Source organism: Oryzias melastigma, linkage group LG7, assembly GCF_002922805.2.
Source record: "Oryzias melastigma strain HK-1 linkage group LG7, ASM292280v2, whole genome shotgun sequence".
NCBI lineage: Eukaryota > Metazoa > Chordata > Actinopteri > Beloniformes > Adrianichthyidae > Oryzias > Oryzias melastigma.
In genome coordinates, this window is record NC_050518.1 from 27,145,828 (window position 1) to 27,173,329 (window position 27,502).

At 41.4% G+C, this 27,502-nt stretch overlaps 1 protein-coding gene and 1 long non-coding RNA gene across 3 annotated transcripts in view; one reads left to right on the forward strand and one right to left on the reverse strand.

The window, feature by feature from the left end:
• The window catches only part of LOC112159808, a 27,862-nt gene extending 6,420 nt beyond the window's left edge, over positions 1–21,442 (forward strand). For both annotated transcript variants that reach the window (XR_002921541.2, XR_004948238.1), the window contains 2 exons: positions 20,770–21,037; positions 21,119–21,442. This is a non-coding gene — a long non-coding RNA (uncharacterized LOC112159808). The remainder of the gene's footprint in view (positions 1–20,769; positions 21,038–21,118) is intronic.
• On the reverse strand, positions 14,050–27,054 carry LOC112159807 (protein-glutamine gamma-glutamyltransferase 5). The gene is made up of 15 exons (XM_024294108.2): positions 26,764–27,054; positions 25,453–25,641; positions 23,892–24,128; positions 23,704–23,822; positions 23,508–23,636; positions 23,224–23,401; positions 22,654–22,789; positions 22,370–22,473; positions 22,051–22,290; positions 20,967–21,023; positions 20,832–20,876; positions 19,725–19,946; positions 19,489–19,649; positions 17,971–18,110; positions 14,050–15,665 (listed from the first exon to the last, which is right to left on the reverse strand). Exons 1-15 carry the CDS (start codon positions 26,792–26,794, stop codon positions 15,515–15,517), a joined length of 2,139 nt encoding a protein of 712 aa, XP_024149876.1. The 5' UTR covers positions 26,795–27,054; the 3' UTR covers positions 14,050–15,514.
• Between the last annotated feature and the right edge of the window lie 448 nt (positions 27,055–27,502).

Consider the following 27,502-nt stretch of genomic DNA (forward strand, 5'->3'; position numbering starts at 1 on the left):
CACCAGACGTGGTACTGGACGCGAGCCGGTACCACCAGACGTGGTACTGGACGCGAGCCGGTACCACCAGACGTGGTACTGGACGCGAGCCGGTACCACCGGACGCGAGCCGGTACCACCAGACGTGGTACTGGACGTGAAACGGAGCCGGGTTAGAGTGCAGGAGCTCTCCAGGTTTTAGCTCGCAGCTCGGTGTTTGGAGACCCGCCCGTGATCTAGTGAGATCAGCCGGTAAGTTTGAGGGCGGGACGCCCGCGCGCGGTATGGAAAGGCACGTATGAGAAAATCCGCGATTAATGCGTCAAAAAAATTGTCGGCGTCAAGCACACGTCAGATTAATGCGTAATTAAGGCGACAAATCTGACAGCCCTAATAAAAACATTAAAATATACACTCAACAAAAATCTAAACACAACACTTTTGTTTATCCTGTTCGGCCCGCGACCTAAGGTGTGTTTGGATTTCAGCCCCTTGTGTGATCAAGTTTGAAGTGAATGAAGACATGAAGGTGGCTGGCAAGTTTGACACCCCTGCCGTAGAAAGAATGTGTATGGACAGCTGGACGGTCACAGGGGGCAGGATCTCTTCTGGGGTTGGGGGGCTCTCCGGGGTTAGGGTCCCGCGTTGATCCTCCTGGTGGGGTGGGGGGGGCTGCTCTTCTGGCTGGGCTGGGACCTGCACTCTCTGTGTTCCTGTGCCTTCCTGCTCTTGAGTGTGGGGGGTCTCTGCAGCGGTCCCACGTGCCCTGGTCTGGGTGTTTGGCAGGATTGCCCTACAGAGTGTGTGTGTAGACAGGCCCCGCCCATTCTAGTTTACTATTTAGACCTGGATGTTTTATGATGTTGCTTCCCTCTGTTGCCATCTTCTTCTTTCTCTTTTTCTCTAACCCCTCCTTCTTCCTTTCCGTCTGGTCCAATAAAAAAACAAAAAACAAAAACATAATCAATATAAATAAAGTTTAGCATGAAATACAACAGGGGTTTATACTCAATAAATCCCTGTTGTGACAGTAAAATCTGCCCAACACAAGAGACTCTCAGTCCGTATATGTTGGCTCAGCTGTTGGACAGGACAAGTTAAAAAAAAAACAAAAAACAAGAAAACAAGAAGAACTCAGGACACATGGAAATAAAGAGTGGACTTTAAACTAAAATAGTTTGTTTGTACTTTTTAACCTGTTCAGAGGGATTTCGGTGAGTCACTGCAGATCATTTTTAATGCACACAGACCTTCAGAAACAAAAAATCTAAATAGTTCACAAAAGTTTTTGGGTTCATTTCAGGTAAAAAAAAGTTGTATCTGGATAACTTCTGTAAACCATACATAAATAAAAATATCTTTCTTTCTTGCAAAAATTAATACTTTTGAACAACTGCTTATTCATTAATGTTAATCGATGATAAAGTCAAATTTAATTTATTGAGATCTGAAAAAGTCAAATGACATGTAAAAAAATGTACAGCCAAAAACAAATACATTTTCTTAAAATTTTTTATGTCATTACAAAACAAAGAAGGTAAAGATATTATGTTTAATTATAAAATTCGCATAAATTACTGATATGTAATAAACCTCATCTCTTATTTGGTGTGTTTTGTTTGACAAAATTGATTTTTATTGGTATCACCAGTTTTAGCAGAGAATTTAACCCAACATTTTTTTCCTCTCTTGATGTTTTCATCCTGCTCTGCCTCCCAGTCTCTCTCTTCTTGCGCCCTCACCTCCTGCTTATATCAAAATGCGTTCAGCGTGAAATTAAAGCCAACGCATTTCTCGCTCTGAAATAAATTTGTCATTCTAATGAGGTTGGAGTTGCTCCAAAACTTTGCAGTGAAGCTCATTCCGTACGTTCCCCCTTCATGGTAAAATGATCCACCTCTTTTTATTAGACCTGCATGAATCATTTCCTTCAGGAACACACCTGTAAGTGTGGAACAGCAGCGACCGGTTTTAGAACATTTGTTTGCAGCTTTTGTTAAAGAAGATACAGGTTTCAGCATTAAAAAACACTGAATTTATCCATGTAGTTACACGGCTGAAGCTCCCACTGATCACTTAGGCATCAGCGGTTAAGTAAAAATGAAAAAATATTGGTATTTAGGCTGTTGATTTGTATCAAATTAATTTATTCCCATAAATCACGAGTGTCAAAGTCAAGGCCCGGAGGGCCGGATCCGGCCCGGAGGGTAATTCTATCCGGCCCTCCAGATCATTTTATTTTATTGTTATTAATGACCCGATGTTATCTTGGGCTTATTTCTAACTTGTATAATTTTGACAAAACACAATTTTATGGAGAGAAAATATTAAAAGTTATTTAAGGTTTAAGTTGATTTATTCTGGAATAATATTCCTGGCATTTTATAATACATAATTATGTTAAAAAGTTACGGTTTTAAAGTTTGAAAAATTGGCATTCTGCTAGCTTTTGGACTATTTTGGCATTTACTTAGATTTTATAGGCTATTTTGGAGTTTAGCTAATATTTCAGCTGCATGCTACTGTTTTGGCTAATTTAGGGTTTTTTTTTTTTTTATTTATTTATTTTTTTTTTAAGTTTTCAGCTTTAGCATTTTCAGCTATCAGCACTGTCATCTTTAGCAGCCAAATTCAGCTTACAGCATTCACACTAGCATTATTGCAGGTAATGCTATATATCTAGTTCATATGTTAAAAAGTTACAGTTATAAAGTTTAAAATTGTAGTTTTAGAGTGTTACATAAATGTTTATCTTGTTCGTCCCTCAACCTAAGGTGTGTTTTGGATTTTGCCCGCTGTGCGATTGAGTTTGACACCCCTGCCCTAAATTATCTTAAATCTTAAAGTATGTTTTATTTTACTAAATACTTTGGAATTGTGTTTTACTAAATGATTTTAAAAACAAATACATGTGAGTTAAAGATTAATTTTCCCTCATAACTTTCTCGTAGCACTTTTCTTCTCCGCTCATTCAGACATAAATGTCTGCGATTCATCTCCAGATGCCTGAAATAATTAGAAAAAAACAAAAAAAAATCTTGAATCTTCCATAAATGTAATCCATACCGCAGTGCTCCTCTCCTGCACTCTCGGGGTGATTATTCATTCACCGGCCCATTTCTTTCTTGGCCAAGGTTGCTCCCAGTCCAGGCATATTAATCAACCACCGCTCTAATTGACTGATTAAGTCATGTGTCCTAGAGCCAAGATGGCTTACTGACTCATAAAAATGTGACGCATATTCTGTTTTCAAAATGTCTGACAGCGATTCGCTTTCATTGACCTTTACGGCCCGTAAAATACCTACTTTCCTACTTAAGATACCTACCTACTTACTTAAGATTAAATGAATGACTAGTCAGTTAGAGAAAAACATTTCAAAACGTTCAAAAGCAGAGGTAGAATCAGAATCACATGATGTGCAGCAACATACTAAGATTGTTATTTTTACCTTTAAAAAGTGTTTTTCAGTCAAAATGAAAAACAGAAAAGGTAAAAAGTTGCGTATCATTAATGCAATACTTAAAACTCCAAAAAGTCAATGAATTGGCAAACTCTTAACTCATTGGTGACACTATCTCCACAGTTCTCTTTTTCATTCCAAGTCCAATCACAATTTAGATTTTCATGATATGTAATTCATGAATTTATTAATTAGTTCTGGGAATCGATTTAAAAAAATTAACTAATCGCAAAGGTGGAAAAAATTAATCACGATTAATCAACATTAATATCTGCACGGTGGCGCAGTGGTTAGCGCTCTTGCCTCACAGCGAGAAGGCCCCGGTTCAAATCCCAGATGGGGGATTTGGGACCTTTCTGTGTGGAGTTTGCATGTTCTCCCCGTGCATGCGTGGGTTTTCACCAGGGACTCCGGCTTCCTCCCACCGTCCAAAAACATGCTTCATAGGTTAATTGGTGACTCTAAATTGTCCCTAGGTGTGAATGTGAGAGTGAATGTGTGTGTGATTGAGGCCCTGAGACAGACTAGCGACCTGTCCAGGGTGAACCCCGCCTTCACCCATCAGTAGCCGGGTTAGGCTCCGGCACCCCCGTGACCCCGAAAGGCACAAAGCAGACAAGAAGATGAATGAATAATCAACATTAAATTTTTTTTTTAAGTTACTGTACTTGCCAGCCACTTCTGATCTGCAAATAATCAAAATATGAAATCACACACAAAATTGTACATTCAGAATTTAGGCCAGTTTCCTTTCCTTTTCTTTGTGCTCTCTTCCTCCTGGTTCACACCTGACAGGATCTGCGTGTCAGGGGCATCGAGTTTCAAAATGTTAACTCAATGATTCAGACGCGATCTGAGGTCCTGCGATGTGATTTGAATACACTACACATTGAAGCATTTTTGAACATAAGAACCATTATTTTTTGCAAAGGTATGGTAAAATAAACGCCCGCAAAAAATCATTTGTGAAAAATCAAGAGTCAAAAGAGCTGATTCTCTCCCGGGAATTGAATTGAAAGAATCAGCTCACGATGTCAAACTCAATCGCACAAGGGGCCAAAATCCAAAACAGGCCTTAGGTTGCGGGCCGAACAGGATAAACATTTATTGAACACTCTAAAACTACATTTTAAAAAATTTGAAACTTTCACTTTTTAATATAAGTATGAACTAGATATATAGCATGACTTGCACTAATGCTAGTGTGAATCCTGTAAGCTGAATTTGGCTGCTGAAGATGCTAGTGAAGATAACTGAAGTTAATAGCTGAAAACGCTAAAGCTGATATACAGCTAAAATATTAGCTAGATCCCAAATTTGCCTAAAAAACAAAAAAAAAATGTATCCAAAACAGCTAGCATGTAGCTGAAATATTAGCTACACTCCAAAATACCCTAAAAAAAATCTTAGTAAATACCAAAATAGTCCAAAAAGCAGCAGAATGCCAATTTTTAAAACTTTAAACTGTAACTTTTTTAACAAAATTATAAATATAATAAAAAGGCAGAAATATTATTCCAGAATAAATCAACTTAAACCTTAAATAACTTTCAATATTTTACTCTGCATAAAATATAGATTTTGTCAAAATTATACAAGTTAGAAATGAGCGTAAGATAACATCGGGTCATTAATAACAATAAAATAAAAAGATCTGAAGGGCCGGATAGAATTACCTGGAGGGCCGGATCCGGCCTACAGGTAACTCTTTGACACACGTGCGATAAAGAATCGAAGTGCCCATCACTATCCAGGGACTACGGATGAAAAATAGCTTTTGGGCTAATTCTGGCGCATTGCAGCGATGCTATTGATGTGCACTGTCCCTGTGAAATAAACTAATAAATAAATAAATAAATACTAGTGCATCCAAACTTTTTTTGCTTTTCTGGTTTCCTCCCGAAGTCCAAAAATATGCTTCATAGGTTATTTAGTGACTACAGATTGTCCCTAAGGTGTGATTGTTTGTGGCCTTATAATAGACTGTTGGCTTGTTCAAAATGTACTCCATCTTTTCCCACCAGTAGACAAGATAGGCTCCAGCAACCCCATGACCTCCAAGAATAAGTTGGGAATTTGAATGGAGGATTATTACCATGAACTGGAGATGAAAACTGCTCACATGACTTAGGTTTTTTTGGATTAATTTGTCTTAAATAGATAACATTTTAATTAAAAACAGTCTTCCCATCCAGACAAACCACCATGGTGCTCTTTAAACAGACCTGCGTGAGCTACCAACCAAACGAAACAGTAGGAGCTCAGCAGAACAGGCTCCGACTTCACCATCTGCAGCGTTTCTTCTCCAGACTTTCAGGAATTTCTGACATCAAACTTTATGCTGTGAGAGAAGCAGCAGAAAACAACCCGCCAGTGAGATGTGAACACATTTAGTATGTTTCCTTTCTTAAAGCCAACTCAAACAGGTGGCACAGAAGCAGCAGATTAGCAGACGTTATTGTTTGGAAGAAAACAACACGTACAAACAAAGTTCTTTACAGTGACTTTTTTTAGGTCCAAAACTATCTGGATTTATCAGCTGAAAACAGGGAGCAGCCGAGCCCCACCAAAAAAGGAAAAAATCCTTTAATGAAACTAAAGCACATGTTGGGAATATCAGAAATTTTGTTGGAGCCATCTTCATCAAAATCCACACACATGTTGCCAGATTAGGTCTGCAACTACAACCATAGTTTCATTGACCTTTGACCTCACGAAGGGCCCACGAGTGGCATTGCCTGTCCTGGGCATTCCCAGCTCTAGCCCCGAATAATTATCTACAAGTCCCAAATGTTTTTTTTTTTGCTCAGAACTGGCCTGTAACATTCATGATAATGGCAGATTTGTGCTTTCCTAGCTTAAATGGATCTAACACATGCACAGTGGTCTGACCAATCAGAGAGGAGTTGAACAGAGGAAAAATCTGGCAGGTGAAACATCATTGCTCTCCATCGAACATGTTCAGAAAGCAGAAAAGAGCATTTCAATCAACAAGGTTTGCAACATTTGAGTGGCTGGAAGACTAACCACCAAGTAGGGCTGTGGATTGTTGCTTAGGTGGTGATCCGATTCGATTTACGAATCAAGAGCAACGATTCATGAATCGAACCACAATTCTTACTTTTTAATATAATGTCTATTGCTATTTGTATATCTATTTACTGGATGGATGAACATTTTAATTTTTTAAACCACCAACATTCCTTTACTTAGAACATGAGTTCAGAATCGACAAAACTGATAAAAACACAAATATTCAGATAAAAAGAAATTTTGTTTGTGATTGTTACAGCTGGCTCTGAACCGTAACAAATAAAGGGGAGACGAAACCGGTTTTTAGCACCAAGTATTTTTCATGTGCATACAAAGACCCAACAGAGCAGGGAGGACCAGGAGAACCAAACAACAGATCTGGCTGGCAGGTGTAGAAGGGTCTCTCTCAAGCACCACTAAGGAGGATCTTTTATCTCCCTCCTCTGATCGTAAAACAGCTGCACCTGTGCGGGAGGAGGAGCAAAGGGACAGGCAGCAGAAACAGACCCAAATGGCCCAACACCCTCCCCCTAAAAAGAAGAAGCCCCAAACGCAAAAAGAAAAATTAATAATCTTGGGTGAACATGGGACAGCTGGGAGAATCTGGCAACTGGCCCCCATCCAGTGCCCCCAGCATAAGAGGGAGGGAAGCAGGACAGGCAGACTGAGACTCCAGGAGGTCAACATCCGGGTCCAAAGACCTCACAGGCTCAGGCATTGAGCAGGGGGGGCATGGTTCCACCGTTTGATTAACTGCAGCAGCAGGACAAACCAAGCCTTATAGCTCTTCCAACGTGGCATCTGGCTCCGGTTCCATCACCAAGCATTCACTGGTCTCAGAAGGACAGCCAGGCAGGGGAGCACGAGCCACCCTAACAGAAGGGGGGACATCAGCCCAGACTGTTCTACCAGTGATGTCATTCCCCAAGATGATCTGGACACCATTAACGGGCAAACCTGGATGCACCCCCATCAACACCTCCCCCTGGAAAAAACCACAACAAAGCACAAGTCTATGTCGAGGGACACTCAAGACATCCAGGCTCATTCCCATGACAGGAATCTCAGAGCCTGCAAAGGTTACATCAGAAAACGGCAAAGTGGAAGATACAATAAAGGAGTCCAAAGCTCCAGTGTCACGCAATATCTTCACGCGCACCAGATCCCCACCGCCAACCATTGACACCAAACCCTCAGACATAAACGGCCAATAAGACTGTTGTCCAGATTGGACCTCCCCTCCAGTCTAAGATTTAACCAGAGGAACCGACGAGGCACACAAAGATGACCGAGGAGCACCACACCCCTCTCCCACCGAAACTTCAAGAGAAAGCACTCGTTCTTCCAGTGTCCATATCGGTGACAATAATTACAAACATCCTTGTGGTGTGAAAACCGCCTACCTCGATGACCGACGTTGGGTCTGTCCGAAAAGACGCGAAATGGACCTGGTGCAGCCCCGACAACCGAATGAGTTAAATGATAATCATTAGCCAGAGCAGCAGCCTCTGCTACAGACTTAACCCCACGATCACTGACAAAAGTAGAAACATAAGACGGGACAGAAGCCTTGAACTGTTCCAGAAGCATCAGACCCTCAAATGTGCTAACGCCCACAGAAAGACAAAAAAGAATCAAAATGCCTGACTAGTCCCCGCACAAACTCCAAATGAGTCGAATCCCCACGCTTACAGCCCCGAAACTGTTGCCTATAAGCTTCTGGTACCAACTCATATGCTTTCAGAACCTCAGATTTTACAGTTGAATACTGAGCACTCTCAACACCACCCAACGATGAGAAGGTCTGCTGTGCTTTACCAGTCAAAACACACTGCAACATTAGTAAGCGTGTTCCCTCAGACCAACCCCATGTTGCTGCCAGCCGTTCGAATAAGACAAAGAATGTTTTTGGGTGATTTTCATCAAATTTTGGAAGAAGCCTCAAGTCATCAGTCTTTTTAGGGGGAGGGGAGAAGGAAGCTCTGCCCGCCATACCTCCGCACTAAATCCAAAACCCGCGGCAAGTCCTCTATGAGGAAACGCTGCTAAGCCCAACAGGGAACACCACCAAAAACCCAGCGCACACTTTCGACAAGAGCGATATACTCACCCCCACAAGACCAAAAACCGAACGACTCCGAGAACCGGCACATCACCCCAAACGAAACCAAAACAATCAGCAAGACGATGTCATTAAGGCGCGCAGCACCCAAAAGCAAAGAGGCGCAAAGCCCTCAGAAACAAAAACCAGCGCGCATGAAACCGCCCACCAACAAACGACGCAGAAACCAGACTAACACATTTTTTGACAAGCCCCCAATTTGTTACGGCTGGCTCTGAACCGTAACAAATAAAGGGGAGACGAAACCGGTTTTAGCACCAAGTATTTTTCATGTGCATACAAAAACCCAACAGAGCAGGGAGGACCAGGAGAACCAGAGCTGCAAACAACGGATCTGGCTGGCAGGTGTAGAAGGGTCTCTCTCACGCACCACTAAGGAGGATCTTTATCTCCATCCTCTGATCGTAAAACAGCTTCACCTGTGCGGGAGGAGGAGCAAAGGGACAGGCAGCAGAAACAGACCCAAACGGCCCAGGGCCGTAACAGTGATTTAAAACTTTTTTTTGTCAATCTTCTGGTTAAGTTCAGCAGTAACATAAACAACATAAAAAGGATAAAATCACTGCTGCTTTGGATCATTTAACAACAAAACCTGAAAATGTTCTCCACAGTTTTCTGTCCTCAAAGTTTTTCAACATTTTACGCTCTAAGCATTACATATTGGTGCAGAGCCCGTATGAAAAAAGTATATTTTTTTTCGCGCCAGAATCAGCTGATTCACGTTGATTACATCCGCCTTTCAGCAGCGTGAGGCTGTTTCTTCACAATAAACTGGAGTTTCATTAATTTCGTCAAATGTTGAAGAGTTATCATAACCAAAAGAATGTAAACACTGGAGCTAAAGCTCAATGTTAAAGCCAACTAATTTTTTAAAAGATTATGTCAATAAGAGGAACTTCAGTCTCAGTTTTTGAACTGAGAAAAACCTCTCGCTCGTTTTATTTTGAAAACCAAAGCTCATCGTCACAAAGATTTGTTTACTTCCAGTGACGGTACCCCGGCTCTTTTGGCTTTATTTTAGTTTGTAAGCTTAAAATCCAACATTATTCTGCATTTCAGAGCTAAATACATGGTCCCCAGATAATATTTTGATAATATTTTACTACACTCTACTATATTTATAAAGATCGCGAAACAGCGACCATGGAGGTCGCGAATACTCGTACTCAAATTTTCGGGAGCAAATCACGAGTATCCGAACACCCGAATACTCGTTCTAGCCCCACTACTAAAGCAGAATTCTGCTTTGGCCTAATGGTGCATTCACACTAAACACGGCTGGCACGGCGGAGGCGTCAACCATCATTAAGTTGTTACTTTCTGGTTGGCTTCACGTTCCGCCTGCTAGGGTCGGGGCTTGCTTCAGTCCAGGGCCTTCTCCGTCACTTCCTGATACATCTACCACCATATTGCAACCCGTCGTCAGCGATTAGTCCGAGTCGGTCTGAGTCACATTTTTAGAGGAACTACAGTCGGCAATCAGGAGTTAGCTTGTTCCAGCTTGTTCAAAGTCCACACCCCTCCCTTTTTTCAACTGAGAAAAAACCAAAGCAAAAACAAAGCTAACAGTAACAAGTTGACCAAAGGTTATCTTGCTATGATGTTGCTGGTCCAGCTCACTGGAGATCAGAGGTTGAATGCAGCTCCTGAACCAAAATGAGTTTGACACTCCTGATTTAAATTCTAAAAGAATTTTCCACCTTGTTTAATTTTCTTTTTCTTGTCTTTACATCACTGAGTTACTGAAAGAAAATCTGAGGACAAAATATTTTAAACACGTGTTCTGAAATGTATAAATGTCAAAAGAAATAAACTGAAATTTGAATTTACCTAATTGAACTCATTATTTCTCAGCATTTAATTATTTTTGTTTTTGTTTTATATTTATTATGGTATAGCACCTGAACATTCAGCATTACTGAACATTAGAGTCCCTGCAGAACAGTAGTCAACCATAGCAGCCTTACAAATGACACTAAACCCCATCAAACCCAGACCTGTGATGAAACCTGAGTGGATCAGTGCAGAAACTCGGAGCCGAGCTCACCAACAGGAGTTACTGAGCAGCTCTTACAGCAGAGACCTGCAGGATCAAATCATTACGCTGGACAATAACCGGCTAACAGGACTGAGATTCATGACTATATTTATCCGACCCATCTTTATAGTGCCGCTTTCTGGCTGCTGGAACACTCATGGTTATTTGCGTTTGTCTCACAGCACAAACAGAAAACTGCAAGAAGAAAACAGGGAAGTCTTCTCAGCTCCTCTTGGCAGCTCAGATCCTGTGGAAATAATTTCTTTTAATTTGTTTAAGCAGTGAATGAAATGCTGTAAATTCAAGATCACCTCCAACATGGTTGACCTTTTCAACTATCAGTGACTGAACTGAGTCAAGCCTGAAATCTGGAGGAAAGGCTCATTCTAAAAGTCTGACATGAGATCAGTCTAAAACATGGACCTGCAATACAACAAACCATCAAGTCTTTCTTCTGTTTCCACTTACATGCAGCTCCAAAGCTTTGATCAGGTGAAAAACAAACGAGTGACATGGAAAACCTGATTCTCATCAAACAAACAGATCAGGATGGATTTAAAGAGAAACGCATAGAATTTACCAGATAACTGGAAGAAAAATTCAAGAATATTTTTAGAGAAGAACCTCTTTATGCCTTGGTCTGATGTTTCCACCCATCCATGCTCCATTTGTTCATGTGTCCATTCATCTGTCCGTCCATCCATCCATCCATTCATCTGTCAGTTCATCCATCCATCCGTCAGTCAGTGCATCCATCCATTTGTCCATCTGTCCATTCATCTGTCTGTCAGTTATCCATCAAACAGTCCTTCCAACGAGGTGAATATTGATCTGATATTTGTCTATGAAACAAAAGTCTTTTAGATTGAAACGATAACAATTTCAAAAACAACAAAACACTGGAACTATGTTAGAAAACAGTAAAGCATATCAAGGTTTAACCAAAAGAGAGGAAGGAATTATTCAGAACGGAAGATAAAAAAACAGAGAGATTAAAAAAGAAAAGAGTTGAACAGGAAGGATGGTGGGTCTTTAGAACAAAGATCAGGATCAACATGGAGGCTGATAGTACAGATTGATGGGAGGGATGGAAATTTGTCAAGCCAAAAGGAACAAGAGAACAGGGAATATATTTAGGGAGGAAATCCTAGACAATGTGAAGAGGAGGAAGGAATGAAGAGGAGGTGCCTGGCAGAAAGAGGGAGGATTCAACACATTTCAGTAAACAGAGAGGGAGATGGAGGTCTGAAAATGAAAAGAAAGAGGAACTTCGAGGAACCAGAAGGGAGGGATGGGTGAAAGGAGCGAGGGATGAGGAGAAGGAGGCCGTGACGGGGAGCCGTTAATAATTTATGATAGCCTCAGCTTTTCAAAGCGGCGCAGCAGTCCCGCTCCCTGCTTTCCCCTGACGTTTAATTTGTCTGAAAATCAGCGAGTGTGGAGCCTGATTATCGTCTCCGTCTGCCAACGACTCTGCCTCAATCTCTGCGAAACTGAGGTGAGATCACAACACATGTCAACCTGCAAGCCCTTAAGTTGAAGCAGTCCTGCGTTTGAAGCAGCAAATGAACAGAGCCGGTGCCAGTCATCTCTGAGCCTTTCAGAACTGCCTGGAATTACACGGATTCAGACCCAACTCACTTCACACACCCATTATGCTGTCAGGACGAGGAGCAGCTTCACTGGAAACTGGGATTATTTGCTCTGAGCTCCCAGTGATGGATCTGTCTCAGGCCAGACAAAGAACTTCTTCATCTCTCACAACATAATGGCACTTTTTTTGGTCTAATTCACAAATTTACAGGAAAATGTGGCTTTTTGACAGTAGCATGATAGAAATCTCTATTTGTTCTCTCAACTTGAATTTTTTAAATATCTCTTTTGATGTAGATGTTTTTATTTTGGCATTAAATGTCTTCACATTGTGTTCCATTGCTGCCATCTGGTGGAAAATTGAAGATACAGCAATACAACTGGGTGTACTAAAATGAAAAACATTCGCATGAAAATATAACTAAAATGATGGAAGTTAGTTTAAAAGTTGATCAAGGTCTTGATTGAAATTAATTTCTTTTTAATCACGTTTTAAATTATATTTAAAACAAGAAAATGTGAATTCTAACAAGCAAATTTAAGGGATATCCATCCATCTTCTTCCACTCATCCGGGTTTTGGGGGCAGTGGTCTAATTAAAGATCCCCAGACTTCCCTCTCCCCGGTCACTTCCTCCATCTCCTCTAGGAGAACCCCGAGACTTTCCCAGACCAGCCGAGAAACATAGTCTCTCCAGCATGTCCTGGGTCTTCCCCGGGGCCTCCACCCAGTGGGACATGCCCCGAACACCTCTCCAGGGAGGTGTCCAGGAGGCATCCGGATCAGATGCCCGAACCACCTCAACTGGCTTCTCTCAATGTGGAGGAGAAGCGGCTCTACTCCGATTTGTGCGTGCGTAATTGCACAAATCAAGAATTACACATGCACAAATCCAAAGTTAGGCACAAATCAAACCATTTTTTTTCTTTTACTGAATGAACTCCTTTTGGTTTCTACAGAGGACAATTGTGCCTTTTCAATGAGACCACACTTGAAGGGGTGGGGCTCTGGGAATTGTAATTATTGGAGGATTTAATACAAATGTTGCTTAAGTTTAATTTTCTGTAATAGTTAGGAGAATTAAACAAACAAAAAAATGACAAAATATGATCTTTCTTGTGTGATTTTCATTCCTCATGTGTAGAGCAAAGGATTGTGGGACAAAACGTGATTTATTTTCTTACCAATGAATGCGACAAAAGAACTGAAAGCTGTTCACCTGGGACTGAGCAACATTTAGCTGAAAAACTGAAGACTCACCTGTGGAGTGGGAGGAACCAGGAAGTAGGCAGACCCCACCCTTCAGGCGTGTTCTTAGCTTGAGGGCTTTTAGTATTGGTTACAACGTTTCATTACAAAATTACATAACTATTATTGAGCAACATGCAAATATACTACAGTAATTTTCACATACGGTTTACCTACTCGTGTTTGTGCATGTCTTTTTTTCTGTATCTATTTTGCAGTATTATTGCATTGAGGAAAACAAAACTAATATTTCTGGACCTGTAAATATCTTTCCTTTTTACTGTTTGTTTTTGTTTTCTCTTCGTGCCTCTGACACTGACAGCTCGTGGTATTTTATCTGTAAGAACAGATCAGAAGAAGCTCCTCACCAACCAGACCAGACCAGCAGGACGTGTGGAGCAGAAACCGGCTCTTTTCTGCAGGTCGCTGGGAGGTGAAATTATTCTTAAAAACAAGAACAAATCGGAAGAACCAACATGACACAAGTAGCTTCAACCTGACAAAAACACTTTACTCTCATACCTCTGATCTTTTGTATTATTTAAGGGCTTTTAGGAGTATTTAAAATGTTTGTTTTTTTTTGCTTTTTCCGTTTCTTTAGAACTCTCACAATAATAGTCCAACAGATCAGTTTGTCATGAAATTTTACAATTAATGAAACGAAAAAAACCCAAAGAAAAAAATAAAGAAAAAAAATCCTTAAAAATATATTTTGTTTACTGAATTACTGAAGTATTTTGGGATAATTTGCCGTTTAGTTCATATTTAAGCAACACACAATTTTTTGCAAAATTGACGTGTACTAGGAATTTTTAAGCGATTTCACTTCAAGTTTTTCATAAATTTCAGTCAACTTTAGCGCTCTTTCATAGTTCTTTAACAAAATTTCCAGCCTTTTAGCAAATTTAACATTTTGCAAATAGCTTTTGCATTTTCAGCAAATCCCTTCACCAATTAAAGTAAATAGTGTTACCATTTTCAGCAAAAAGTATTCAGACTAGGATTATTGTGACAAAGAGGCTGAGACATTTGGATCCAAGAGCAACTGATTTAATGAACAAGGGCAAGACATTAATGAAGTCAGAGTCCAGGGAAGGGTCAAAAATACAAGGAAGGCGAATTAAACTGGCAGGAGTCAAAAACACAGAGAAGGTATACTCAGACTGTAAGAGGACCAAACAAGACTTCGCACTGAGCAGAGGTTGGAGAGTGACATATATACAGGGTGGTGATGAGGTGATGAGAAACAGCTGAGGAAGGCTTACACCAGAGAGAGATGGATCATGGGAGATGTAGTAGAGGAAGGGAGCAGGGCTTGTTAATACTCAGGTGAGAGCTCCCTAAGGTGGTTAGAGGCAGAAATAGAGGGCTCAACTCTGACAATTATAGCAGGAAATGCAACTGTTCTAGAATTCTTTAGTACTCACCAACATAATCAAGGATCAGTTGTGGACTGGCTCTCATTTGGTTGGAATTATTGGTGATGTTTTTTGTTTTTTTTTTCATTTTTAAAATCAAGAAACCTCCATATTGTGATACTAGAATTATTAAAACATGCAAAACTTTTACTGAACAAACTACAGAAAAAGTGGCGCTCGCAGGTTTTCGTTTTGTCCTGATACACAGGTCAGCATTTTATTATACTAGATTAATCTGTTCTACTATTAAAATGTCATCATAGAAAAAAAATATGTCTTGGTCTGAGAAAATTAGGAAATATGCATGTATCAGTAAATTATAACACCTTTTTGTTGTTTTTTTCATAATTCTTCAATTGCTTTTTCTTCTCATTTGAAAGAGTTAACCTTTTAACACCGGAGCTCCAGTGTTTATGTTCTTTGATTTGCTGTAATCTTTTAATTTTGAACACAACAAATGTAATTCCAACAGATTCTGAAGGAGAAAAGCGGCGCAAATCTACTGGAATTATCATGTTAACGGTTGAAAAGGTACAGGAAATTAAAGATTTTTTGTTTAAGCGTCATTGACAACACTTCAGATGTTAAAGAGTTAACTGGATGTGACTGATGGAGTCCCGTCAGGGCAGCACGACAGAGACTTTGTGGAAACCCCTTGAAGCAGTGATGTTGCTGTGCGACAGCGTTGCCATCAGGACTTTCGTTCCGGGCGAAGTGGCCATTACAGAGACCTTCTTCCTGATCGTCTTTCCTGGCTCCAGGACAGCGACCCTGTGGGATAGAGAGGAAGAGAAATTTTCACAATAAAACCCTACAGCACATGTTTCAAAGTCAAGGGACCTGGGTAATTGTGTCCATCATTTTATTTTATTGTTATTAATGACCTGATGTTATCTTGAACTTATTTCTAACTTGTATCATTTTGACCAAATATATTTTTATGGAGAGTAAAATATTGAAAGTTATTTAAAGTTTAAGTTGATTTATTCTGGAATAATATTTCTGGCCTTTTAATATTCAGAATTATGTTAAAAAGTTTATAAATTGTCATTCTGTTAGCTTTATGTACTATTTTGGTATTTGCTAATTTTTTTCTAGGCTTTTTCGTAGTGCCGCTATTATTTCAGCCACAAGCTAGCTGTTTTGGCTAATACTGTTTTTTTAAAGATTTTTTTTTAGGCTGTTTTGGAGTCCAGCCAGTGGCGGGCCGTCAGGGCCTGCAAGGCCTTCTCTGCTGGCCTAAAAATATCTGAATCACAGACTGATATTAATTATTATTTATTTCCGTGAATACGTATTCTATAATTCCAAATGCTCTGTCTTCGTCCTTTCATTGCTGTCTCCCTGGTTGCGCTGCTTCCATACGTGTATTTTCCTATTTAAGCATTAACCAATCACATTGCAGCACCATTTGTTGCTAGGGTCAAAGAAATCTGCCCGGAGGCCTTCACAATCAGTTCTGCGGGCCCTGTAGCATACAATAATTGTCGACCAAACTGTTGCTTCAACCAATCAGATTTGGAGTGGGCGAAACCAAGGCCAGCTAGCAGGCGCACGGAAACGTCATCATTTTCACGTGCTATAGTTGGATAGCTCGCAGCTCGCTCTGGTTCTGCGTTATGTGACGGACACAGGTGTCGAGGAGCGGCGTGTCAGGTTTGAAGATGTTGTCAGTGGAAAGCGTCTCGTCGTCTGATTTTTGGTGGAAAATGAATGTCTGGGTAAAGTTGTGGCACAGTTTTGTCTGGCACGGGTAAAGGAGTTCCGTGACTCCGTTGAGCCGGAGTGAAGCTGATACGAGGAAATCTACGAGGCCCCTGAACGCACCACGGGCGCGTGCAGCGCAAAATCCTCGCGCGCACTACCGACAATATTATTTTCCAGACACAGACCTTGATCGATCACAAAAACTGATGTTTGTCTCCCTCTTGGACCACGAGAGGCTTCAGGAATACCAGAACATTTCCAGCATGCAGCTTTTTCCAGCTTATAACAGCCACGGAACACTTTCCATCTGCGAAACGCACAGATTCTGCACGACAGAGTGATTGAAATCTTCTTGAGGATAGAAAGGATGGATTTTGTGTTTAAATAATCTGGATTTTTGGTGAGTAAAATTTTGCTATCTCCCTACATAATATTGAAATTTTATCAGGTTATTTTTTATGCTTTTGGTGTGTGTGTGGCAGCTGTACCTGCAGTAGAAGTTTTATTGCCATAAAATAGTTATTGAGGGTTGGATTGATTCAGATGGAGCACTACTGAAGGCCTAGGTGTGAAATGCACGGCCCGCCACTGAGTTCAGCTAATATTTTAGCTACATGCTAAGTATTTTGGCTAATTTAGGGTTTTTTCAGTTTTTTAGGCTATTTTGAAATTTGGCTATTTATTCAGCTACATGCTAGCTGTTTTGGCTAACCTATGTTTTTTTTTTTAGTTTTTTAGGCTAATTTGGCATTAGGCTTGTATTTTAGCTGGCTATCAGCATTTTCAGCTATTAGCTTCAATGATTTCAGCTAGCATCTTCAGCTAGATGCTAGGTGTGTTTTGGATTTTGCCGCCTTGTCTGATCGAGTTTGACACCCCTGCCCTACAGTGTAGTTCATTTATTGAGTGAAGTCCAATCTTCCAATTCAAATGATGAAACATGAAAAAAAAAACTTAATTCAGAGACAAAAGAACAGTTAAAATTGTCTTAAAAAACAGGACTGTTTTAAGTTTAGACAATTTGATAATCATGTTGGGAAAAGTGGAGCAATTGTTGCAAAAACATGACGTAAAACCACATTTTGAGGGTGGCGGTTTCTCTAAATTCCCATGTGACAGTATCTCCTTCCTGCTGAACATAAACATTCCTGACAACATTCCCAGACTGCATTTCTCAGAAAAATAAAACACAAACCTTTTCATTCCCAGTCAGGTAACACATAGGTGCGCACCAGCATTGCATTTCTAAAATGTTTCAGCCCTCTGCAAAGATGCTGTTCTGTGGCCTCCACCCATCATAAACACTGCATATCTGATGGAGTAACGTGGGCAGAACCAGGAGTGTCTCTGCCCCCGAGGCGAGGCTCACCTTGTGTCCTGTTTCCCCAAAAACAGACCCGATCCCTCCACAGTCAGAACCACCTCCATCAGAGCTTTACTGAAGCGGTTGGTGAAGCTGACGTGTGCAGCGCGCTCCTCCTGCATCTGCATGCTGTCTCCTCCTTCAACCTGTAGGGTCAGACACGTGATGGTACAGCTTTAAACTACACAACAATGTTCATGCTCAATTCAAAAGTGTTTTTTTTAAACAAAATGTCCAAAATGTCCTTTGAGGACATTTGAACTGTTGATGCCTCTGGCAGAGGAGGAGGAGAAAGGAGTGTTTGACTTCACAACACACAGAAAGGGACATAATAAACACATGTTGCAACAAAGGAATGTGAAGAATCTCTGACTCAATGAAAGATGAAGCCTTTGAGAGGCAGATCGGAGCAGTTACTCCTGATCAAACCCAGGAAACGTCAGACAGCCGGTCCCAGCCAGCAAGGTCAAATGGGGCCATATGGTGTAAAAGTGGGCAGAAAATGTGGATCCGATTGGGTTTGTCAGCAGTTTCTGTGGTGGCCCCGACTGTGTTTGCCCACATTAGCTTAAGTGGACACTCAGAGGGTTGGCTCGCTACGCTAGGACAGCTTAGCGAGCGTACCAAGCACCACTGTATCTAGCTAGCAAGCACTGATATATCTAGCCAGGGAGCTCCATGCATTGAGCTAGCGAGCTCCGCTGTATCAAGCTAGCGAGCTATGCTATATCAAGTTAGCGAGCTCTGTGTATTGAGCTAGCGTGGTACGCTATATCAAGTTAGCGAGCTCCGTGTATTGAGCTAGCGTGGTACGCTATATCAAGTTAGCGAGCTCGAGGTATTGAGCTAGTGAGCTCCGCTGTATCAAGTTTGTTAGCTCTACTGTAGCGTGCTAGTGAGTTTTACTGTAGCATGATAGCGAGCTCTATTGTAGCCAGCTCCACTGTATTGAGCTAGCAAACCTCCGCAGTTGTGACTAAAGCAAAAATCTGAATTATTTTTTGACTGTACTTTATTTTTCATTAAAGTTGTCATTAATGTATGTTAAAAGGCAAGGCAAGTTTATTTGTATAGCACATTTCATGTAGAGAGACAATTCAAACTAGTATTGGGCCAAACTTTATCAAACTAAACTGTAAATGGATTTGCTTTTTATTGTTCACTTGTTTGTTTTTTTGTTATTTAATTTACACTCGATTATCTGGAAGAGCACAAGGAATCTGGAAAACTTCACCTACAGCTATTTATCTCTGAGTCAAACTGGTGGAAGTTTGGGTTAAAGATGTTCTGGATCTATTTCAGGTCAGTGAATCAGATCCAACTGGATCATTCAAAATGAACCAATATTGATTTTAAATCAGATTGTCAACGACAGATTATGTGAATCAAATTGTCAGTTAAATAAAAATTCTAAAAACAGGATGAAGATGCACAGTTTTCTGTCGCAAACCAGCCTAAAAACCATCATATAATCCCTCTGAGATTGTAAAATCTGAAAGAAGGAAACATCGAATTCTTCTGTACCTCTATAGAGACTTGTGGGGCCTGAATGCTGAACTCTTGAGCAGCCAGGAATCTTTCTTTGGTCCTCGTGTCCTTCATCACCACCGCCAAATTCACAAAGTCCTCCCCCGCCAGGATGGAGGAATAGTCAGAGTAGGAGATGAAGTGATGGAGCCTCAACACTGGAGAGAATGGACGAAACACGTCAACCTGGTGTTGGTTTCCACTCCCCGTCTAGCACAACAGCAAAGGGTCACCTTGAAACGGCTGGATGACGACTTGGCCGTGGAACACCCAGAAGCTCTTCTGTGGGCTGCTGTCATACTCCTTCAGCTGAGCGCTGATGTGCTCCAGCAGGTCCCGGGGGCTGCCGGAGCCGTTAGAAACCGTCACTGTCATGCGGATGTCTTCGCCCAGCGACGGCACCTTATCCATGGTCAGGGACACCTGCAGACTGGGGGCCATTGCTCCTGGAGATGCTGTGGATTCATGTTTGAAAACCTCTGAATCTGAGCACCGTCTGTGGCTTTGATCAAAAGGTCAAGAATAAATAAAATATAATGGAAAAACTGATTTTGTCTTTCCAAAACTGGAGAGGAATTTAAATCTATAAGGAGGCAGTAAAAAGTCCTGAAATGTCTTTGTTGTTTCACTACATCACGTGTGTCAAAGTCACGGCCCGGGGGCCAGATCCGGCCCTCCGGATAATTCTATCCGGCCCTCCATATCATTTTATTTTATTGTTATTAATGACCTGATGTTATCTTGTGCTCATTTCTAACTTGTATAAATTTGACAAAAAATATTTTTATGGAGAGTAAAATATTGAAAGTTATTTAAGATTTAAGTTGATTTATTCTGGAATAATATTCCTGCCTTCTTATTATTCAGAATTATGTTAAAAAGTTACGATTTTAAAGTTTTAAAAATGTAGTTTTAGTGTTTAATAACTGTTTATCCTGTTCAGCCTGCGACCTACGGTGTGTTTTGGATTTTGGCCCCGTGGGATTGAGTTTGACACTCCTGCACTACTTAATAGTATTTTTAAGGACTCATTTCAATGAACATCCCTCCATGTGTTTTCTGCATTACAAATATGATCTCTTTCAAACTACATGTTTTTCATCTGCTCCAGATTCACATCGATTTGAATAAATAAATACTCAGAAATCTATTTTTAATCTTGACTTTTTTTTATCTGTTATCCATCTTCAAAAAATGCAAAAAAAACATGTTGAGAACTCATTTTCTTAAATCAAATGATCAAAAAATGTAAATTCTCTTTTCTAAAATGTTTTACAGAGTCGGTAAGACCATTTGTTTTTCTCTACAAATGGCTGGAGGACGTTGAAATGAACCCTCACCTGTTCTTCCCTCTGTTGGACCGCTGGGATGAGACAGAGTCTGGACTGTGAGGACAGTGAGAGTTTATCATGAGGAAAAGTTCAGAAAACAAACTGCGTGAACAAAAGCCTCCGCTGGAAACATTGAGCTGATACCTCGTGGTTGAATCCTGCTCATCTGACTGCTGCTCATCAAGCCCGGGTGCTGCTCTCCTTAAATTAAAAAGGTACAACTGTTAAAACCTCTTAAAACCATTCAAAAAGTCCTAAAAATGGGTTTTTAAATCAAACTTTATCTTTTCATTAAGGATGCGGTGAACGTTATTTTAAGGAAAGGCTGATTTCAACAAAATGAAAGCTGCAAGCTGCATTGCGTGGCCCTCGCCGCTGCCCTTTGACCCGGCCTCGCTGGCTGAGCTGCTGCTACATGTGCCTTATTCTCCCCTTCTGTCCCGGCCTCGCTGGCCAGAGATGCATGTGAAAAAGGATGAAAATTAACACTCACTAGGTTAGTGGCGATAGACCACAATCCATTGCATTTGAACGGTTTTCATGAATAAAATCCATTATAAATTGTCTGTAAACCACCTTATTTTTTAACATTAATTCCAGTAGATTGTAAAGGAGAGAAGCGGCTCAACGAGCTTCTGTTTCAAGCCAAAACTTGTAAATAAAACCATGTGACTAAAGATCTCTTCAGTTATTGGTCAGGAGTTACGAGGGCGGGGCAAAGCAACGAGAGAAAGAATAACAGAAGTCCTAAGCGGAACGTCTGTATCAACGTCAGGTTTACTACTTTGGCACAGTGGAGAAATGCTGCAGGACCGAGGAGACGACAGCTAAGAAGGTTCGCTGATAAGTCTTTGTGACATATAGATAGTCTGGAAAATGGTGAGAAGCAATGTGTATCACGTTGAAGTTGTTTTAATGAGCCTTCATACATCCCATAATGCACGGCTATGGTGGCCATTTTGGTCCAGTTGTTCAGCCCCGGGTGCGGAGTCTATTCAGACTGAGGAAACTAAGAGTGAATCGAAGTGCAATCCAATTGGAAACTAACCGAGACCACCTTGAAAGATGGAAAGTTGTTCTGGATTATCAGGGGAAACAAACTCTGCTTCACTTTTACCAAATATTTCTAGTCTTAAACTAAATTTGCTTTGTAGCACAAATGTGACGTGACAGTGAGAACAACAGAGACGGAGGACAGTTTTCCACACTCAGAAATTCCCTCTCTTACTTCTCTTTTGCTTATAAGTCCAGGTCAGGTTTTCTGGACTGTCCAAGCCGACGCTTTTGGTGCAGATCAGCCGGCCAACAATGTCCGGTTCCACCATACTCCCCACTACATGCTGGTCCCGGATCACCAGCCGGATGACATCGGCATCGACGGAGGCGTAGAGGAACGGGGCGTCATACGGCGCTCTGAGGCGGCGCTGCAGGATGGCAGCAACCGGGCAGGGGCCACAGCGGTACATGCCTGACAGAGGGATGCGTTCACTGTCACGCTTCAGTATCTGTCAGGCTGCTGAAGATGAGGAGGCCGGTTCCTGCCTCACCTGCGCTGGTCTCCTGGGGCGTTGGGTCCACAACCTGCCAGCCATCAAACTCCGCGCTGAGGTCGTCCCTCCTCATCCAGCACTCCACCCACACGTGGAAGTTCCTGCCAGAGACCCAGGCTGTAAATCTTCATGGGTCATGTGACTCAAGGAGCTGAAACCTGCAGCTCTTCTCCAATCAAACTTTACAGAGTGTACACAAGAAGAAAAGGTTCAAGAAATCCAAAGTATCCAGCAGAAGAATATAAGCTGCTCCATTCCCAGTGTGATGTCAAAGACCGTACCAAATGCTGTCCTTTGACAGGTTCAGCTTCTCCCCACAGGTGGAGTACACCTCCTCCACTTTGACGTTTCCGTTGGTGTCATGGGCAGCATTGAAGACCGTCACCAACCTGGAGGGAACTCCCAGAACCCGCATCACTGTGGATGACAGACCAGTTTCCATCTGGTGTTAGATCCTCACATCATTTCACACTGTCCACCTGATGGTGATTATCATGGTTAAGTTAACAAGAAAACATATGGACCATGCAAGTTCATCAATCCATTCATCCATCATCCATTCATCCACCATCCATCCATCCTGGAGTTTGCTAGGTTGCTGATGCTATGTTACTTCAAAATGTTTTAGGTGAATAAACTAAGAAATAAACAAACCTAAAATTGCTGTAATTCATTTGAACTCTTTAAGACTGTTATAGTCCACTGTGTCCCATATTTGTCCGTTTGACTCAACTATCCTGACCTTATTGTAGTATTTGTTCATAACCATGACCAGCAGAGGAAACTGCACGTTTATTTTCAGTGAACGTCTGTAAGTCTGCAGGTGGGACAGTGGGGAGGGATGTTGCTACCTGAGCAGAGAACGGCTCCAAAGACCCAGCACTGTCCGTACTTCACAGGTTTGCAGTTGGATGAGAGCCACTGATTGAGGATGTCGGCGCTGCCGCTCCAGTCCGTCGGCTTTCGGCCGTCCGTGTAGCTGCCTTGCCACTTCCCTTGCAGAATGCCCAAGTCGTCATTGCAGTTCACCTTAAACACAAAATGATCAAGTTACTTTCTGAAATGTTTTCAAGGAGCCGCTGGAAAATGGGAGTTCTTGTATTGAAGCGTGCCTCATGAGCGCGCCGCCTCTCACCATCGCACAGACCACCCTGCTGAGGTAGACGGGGTCTGCTCGGGCCATGTAGTCCTTCTCATTGTCACTCAGGTGCTGAGGGCTGACCTGTAGAAGCTTCAGGCAGGCCTCCAGGACTCCTGGTTCATACTGACCAGAACACCAGAGTAGGTGAGTGTGCTCTGACCTACAGGTAAGGCTGCAGTGTGTCATGTACCTGACCAAACGACCAGGGTCTCCCAACTACATTTGTTTCTGTGCCCATGTAAACCACTCCGTAATCGCTCTGGACGTACTCCGTGAGCTGGACATCCAGCGGCATGTACACTGGATCTTCTGAAATACAAGGACAGGAGTGAAGACTTCTGACGTCAACACAACAGAAAAAAAGCTTCATGCAGCGACCTTTCAGCCAAGGGTTGCAAAGCAGAACAAACTTCCCCACTTCATAGGTCAGTCTTCTCTGAGGAGTCTCTATGTCCAGGTGGAGCTCATACAGCGCCACAGACGACTGAACCGGCGCGCAGATGTGGACGGTAACCGACAGAGGATGCAGGTCTCCGGGGTAAATCATCGCTGACCAGCCCAGAGGCTCAAAGCTGTTACTGGGGGACCGAACTGGAATCCTCACTGACAGGTCACCTGTGCAAAGAAACCAAAAGGTTTGACCGAAAAGCAAAAGGAGGATCTGATCTCCCAACATGACAACATGGATCAAAGCTTGGATTGATGGGAGGATTTATGCATGATAAAGACCGAATCAAAGCACACTGATAACAATCAAGACATGGTTAGATCTTCAGTTGCTGTGAAAATATCAACACTTTAATTTGCATTACAATGAAAGTCCAAGAATTCAAGCAGATGTTTTTAATGTAAATGAAAACAGAATCAAGATTTACCAAGATTCTTCACACTGTATTTCTCTACAAACAACTGAAGATCCTGAAATCATTTAAATACAAAATGATGTTATTTTGATTTTCCTCATGAACAGATGAAGCTTAACAGAAGTGCAGTTAATTTGCTTTAAGAAATATTAACGCGTTAATCATAATTTGTTAATTGCGTGCACTAATGCGTCAACATGCACGGCCCTACAATAGATCCATGAACGTCGTCATTTTCCTCGTCTGAGCTGGAATCTGGATCAGAACTGCAGCTCCAAAATTGCTCGCCATTTTTGGTGCACTGCTAATGTTAGACCCATGATGTAAGCTAGAAGGAGAGCGTGTAAACAGATGGATGATGGGAAGTAGAGGCAGGCTTATATCTGTGCCAACAGTCCCGTCCTCAACTCAGAGGTGAAGTTCCACTGAACTCCAGCTGCTCTGCAGAAACTTTGTCCTAGAAAATGACACCAAAATTTTGATTCTGGGTAAAAGCGGCATCATCATAATGAACAGACCACGGGAAGACTTTAAAAATAGATCATGAGTGGGAGAAGGTCTTAAATGTAGAAATGCATTTTTTCCCCTAGGAATTACTGTGTGACGGAAAAAGCAGCAGAACAGAAATGAAGGAATGCTGGAGCCACATTGATTGATCTGATCAGTGATCGATGCATCACCTGGGCTGACATGAAGATCATCGGCTTGTTATCTGCTTCTGTTTAGCGTCTCCATGGTTACAAGAACTCATTAATGGACATTAGGGTGTTTAAGGATGCACGCTTCTGCAGCAACATCCGCTGGTAAATAAAAGCATAACCGACCAGATCGGAGGTGACTGTTTCAAGCAGGAAAACGTTAATATTCTCAAATTAAAACATAACTGCTCTTTGTGAGAGTTTGGATTGAAGTTGTAAAAAGGTCAGTTCCCTTTAAAAAAAAAATAAACTAACTTAATGAACATTGATAAAATAGTAATCCATTTAAATAATGATTTTTTGCGAGAAATTCATTGAGCCTCATCCTCATTTTCTTCCCACAGTGACTTTGAGGAACTACGATCCAGACTTTGGTACCTAGTCGAGCCTCCAGCACCAGCCTGTGGTTGGGTCGGTTCCACGCCTGGTTGTCGAACATCAGGGTGACTTTAAACGGCTTTCCGCGCCGCACCACCAGGTAGTTGCTGCTCAGCCCCTGGGTCTGATGGGAAATGTGGTTGTCTTCGTTCTCGAAGTTCACCAACTTCAGCCGGCTGCTGTTAGAGCCTGCAAAGACAAATGCAGAGAACAGACGAGCGTTTACAGGCTGCAAGAATATTCATTAACCTGAACCGTTCTAAAGCCCTGAAGCAACATTTGCTGCTTTAATAATGCATATTGTCATTTAAAGAAAAACAAGGCATTAAGTGGGTTTCTAATTGATGCTGTAAACAAAATGTTGATTTATTTGCAGATCATCTCCACATTTTGTCAAAATGTATTTGGCAATATATGACAAAAAAAGGAAATCTTCAATTAGCTATACCAGGGCTCTGCAACCTGCAGCTCCAGATCCACATGTGTCTCTTTTATGTCTCCATGGAGGCTCCAAACATGAAACAAGTCATGGAGACTGCTGACCCAGACATGTCGACCATCAGAGTCAACAGCTCCTGATAATGGCTGCTTAACCAAAACTACCTAAAGAAAACAAATAAACAAAGCCTGAAAACTAAGACTACCAAGATCCAAACTAAAATAACAAAACCCAGCAGAGTAAGACTGCTGAGGACAAAGAGAGGAAAAGAACAAAAATAAATAAATAGAAGAAAATGAAAGCAGAAATTTTTAAAGTAAGGATTACTTAATTATCATTTATTTAATTTAGATAAGTTACATTTTTAAATTGATTTCTGAGGTTCACATAGATGATAAACTATGTAGGTTTTTACATCCTGTTGACCTGAAGACGTCTTGTTTGTTCAACTCTACCTCCAGAATGAACAGATTTTATATGTAAAGAAAAACTTTGGTAAAACGTTTGATCTTTTATGAGTTAAAAGCACATATTATCTTATGCTGCACAACATTGCTGTTCAGAGCTGCACTGAGATGATCCTGTGTGACACAGAGCAGCTTTTATTTTGAAAATAAGTTAAGAAAAAAATCAAATTTTGAGAGATCCTAGGTTTTTTTTATACATTTGTTTTTGTTCGTGCCAAAAAATGGGAAAAAAAATCATGAAAAAAGAAAGTCATGAATGCAAACCCAAATTTCTTAAAGTAAATGTGCGGGTCCTTCTACGTTTTGATCAGTAGAAAATGAGCCTAAATGACTCTTACTGTTAAAGGTTGCCGACCTCTGCTCTACACATTCTGGAGTTTGTCCCGAGTATCAGAAATCACTCACCGCTGCTGATGTTGCCTGATGCTTGTTGCATGCTGTCCAAATTCTGGCTGCAGCCGAGGGGAGAGCTCCACTTCCCTTCTCACTGAAACGCCTCTCTTTGTTTGAAAGTCCTGACGCACAAAAAAACAAAAAATTCCTCAGAAAAAGGAACCAAACAAGATGCCCTCATTTACTCTGAAAAGCTGGATCTCTCCATGTTTCTCTCCAGAGTTTGTTTGGTAAAAACTCTTGCTGTAATTCCATTGGAAGGACACGTGCAGCTGCACCGCCGACGTGCACAAGTCTGTGACAACACACACACAGGCTGATGGGCTCATAGCTGAGATCACTTCTGATAACAGAAACACTCAAACAATCTGTTGCATCATCGTTGATTCTAAGTGCCTGCCAGTCTTTCTATTCTGAATATCAGTTTGCAAAAAGAAAACAAGCAGAAGTTTAGCATCAGTAATGAGGTTAATGAGGATTTCCAGAAGTTGGTTTTGGATTCTTGACCAGATTAAGTTGTTTGACATCCATCACTGCGGTGGAAAAGCTTTAGGACGTGTCTTCAAATCACAAACACTCTCTAGAGATCACTGGATTATGCTGACTCTGCTGCAATCATTTTTTATTGTCACACTTTCCAAACTTCTCTGAAAAGCATCGAGCTGATCCAAAGTGCTGCAGGCGGAGTTCTGCTGGGAACAGAAGAGGTTTTTATGCAGCTTCGCTTGGCCTCTCACTGCCTGCGTGTTGA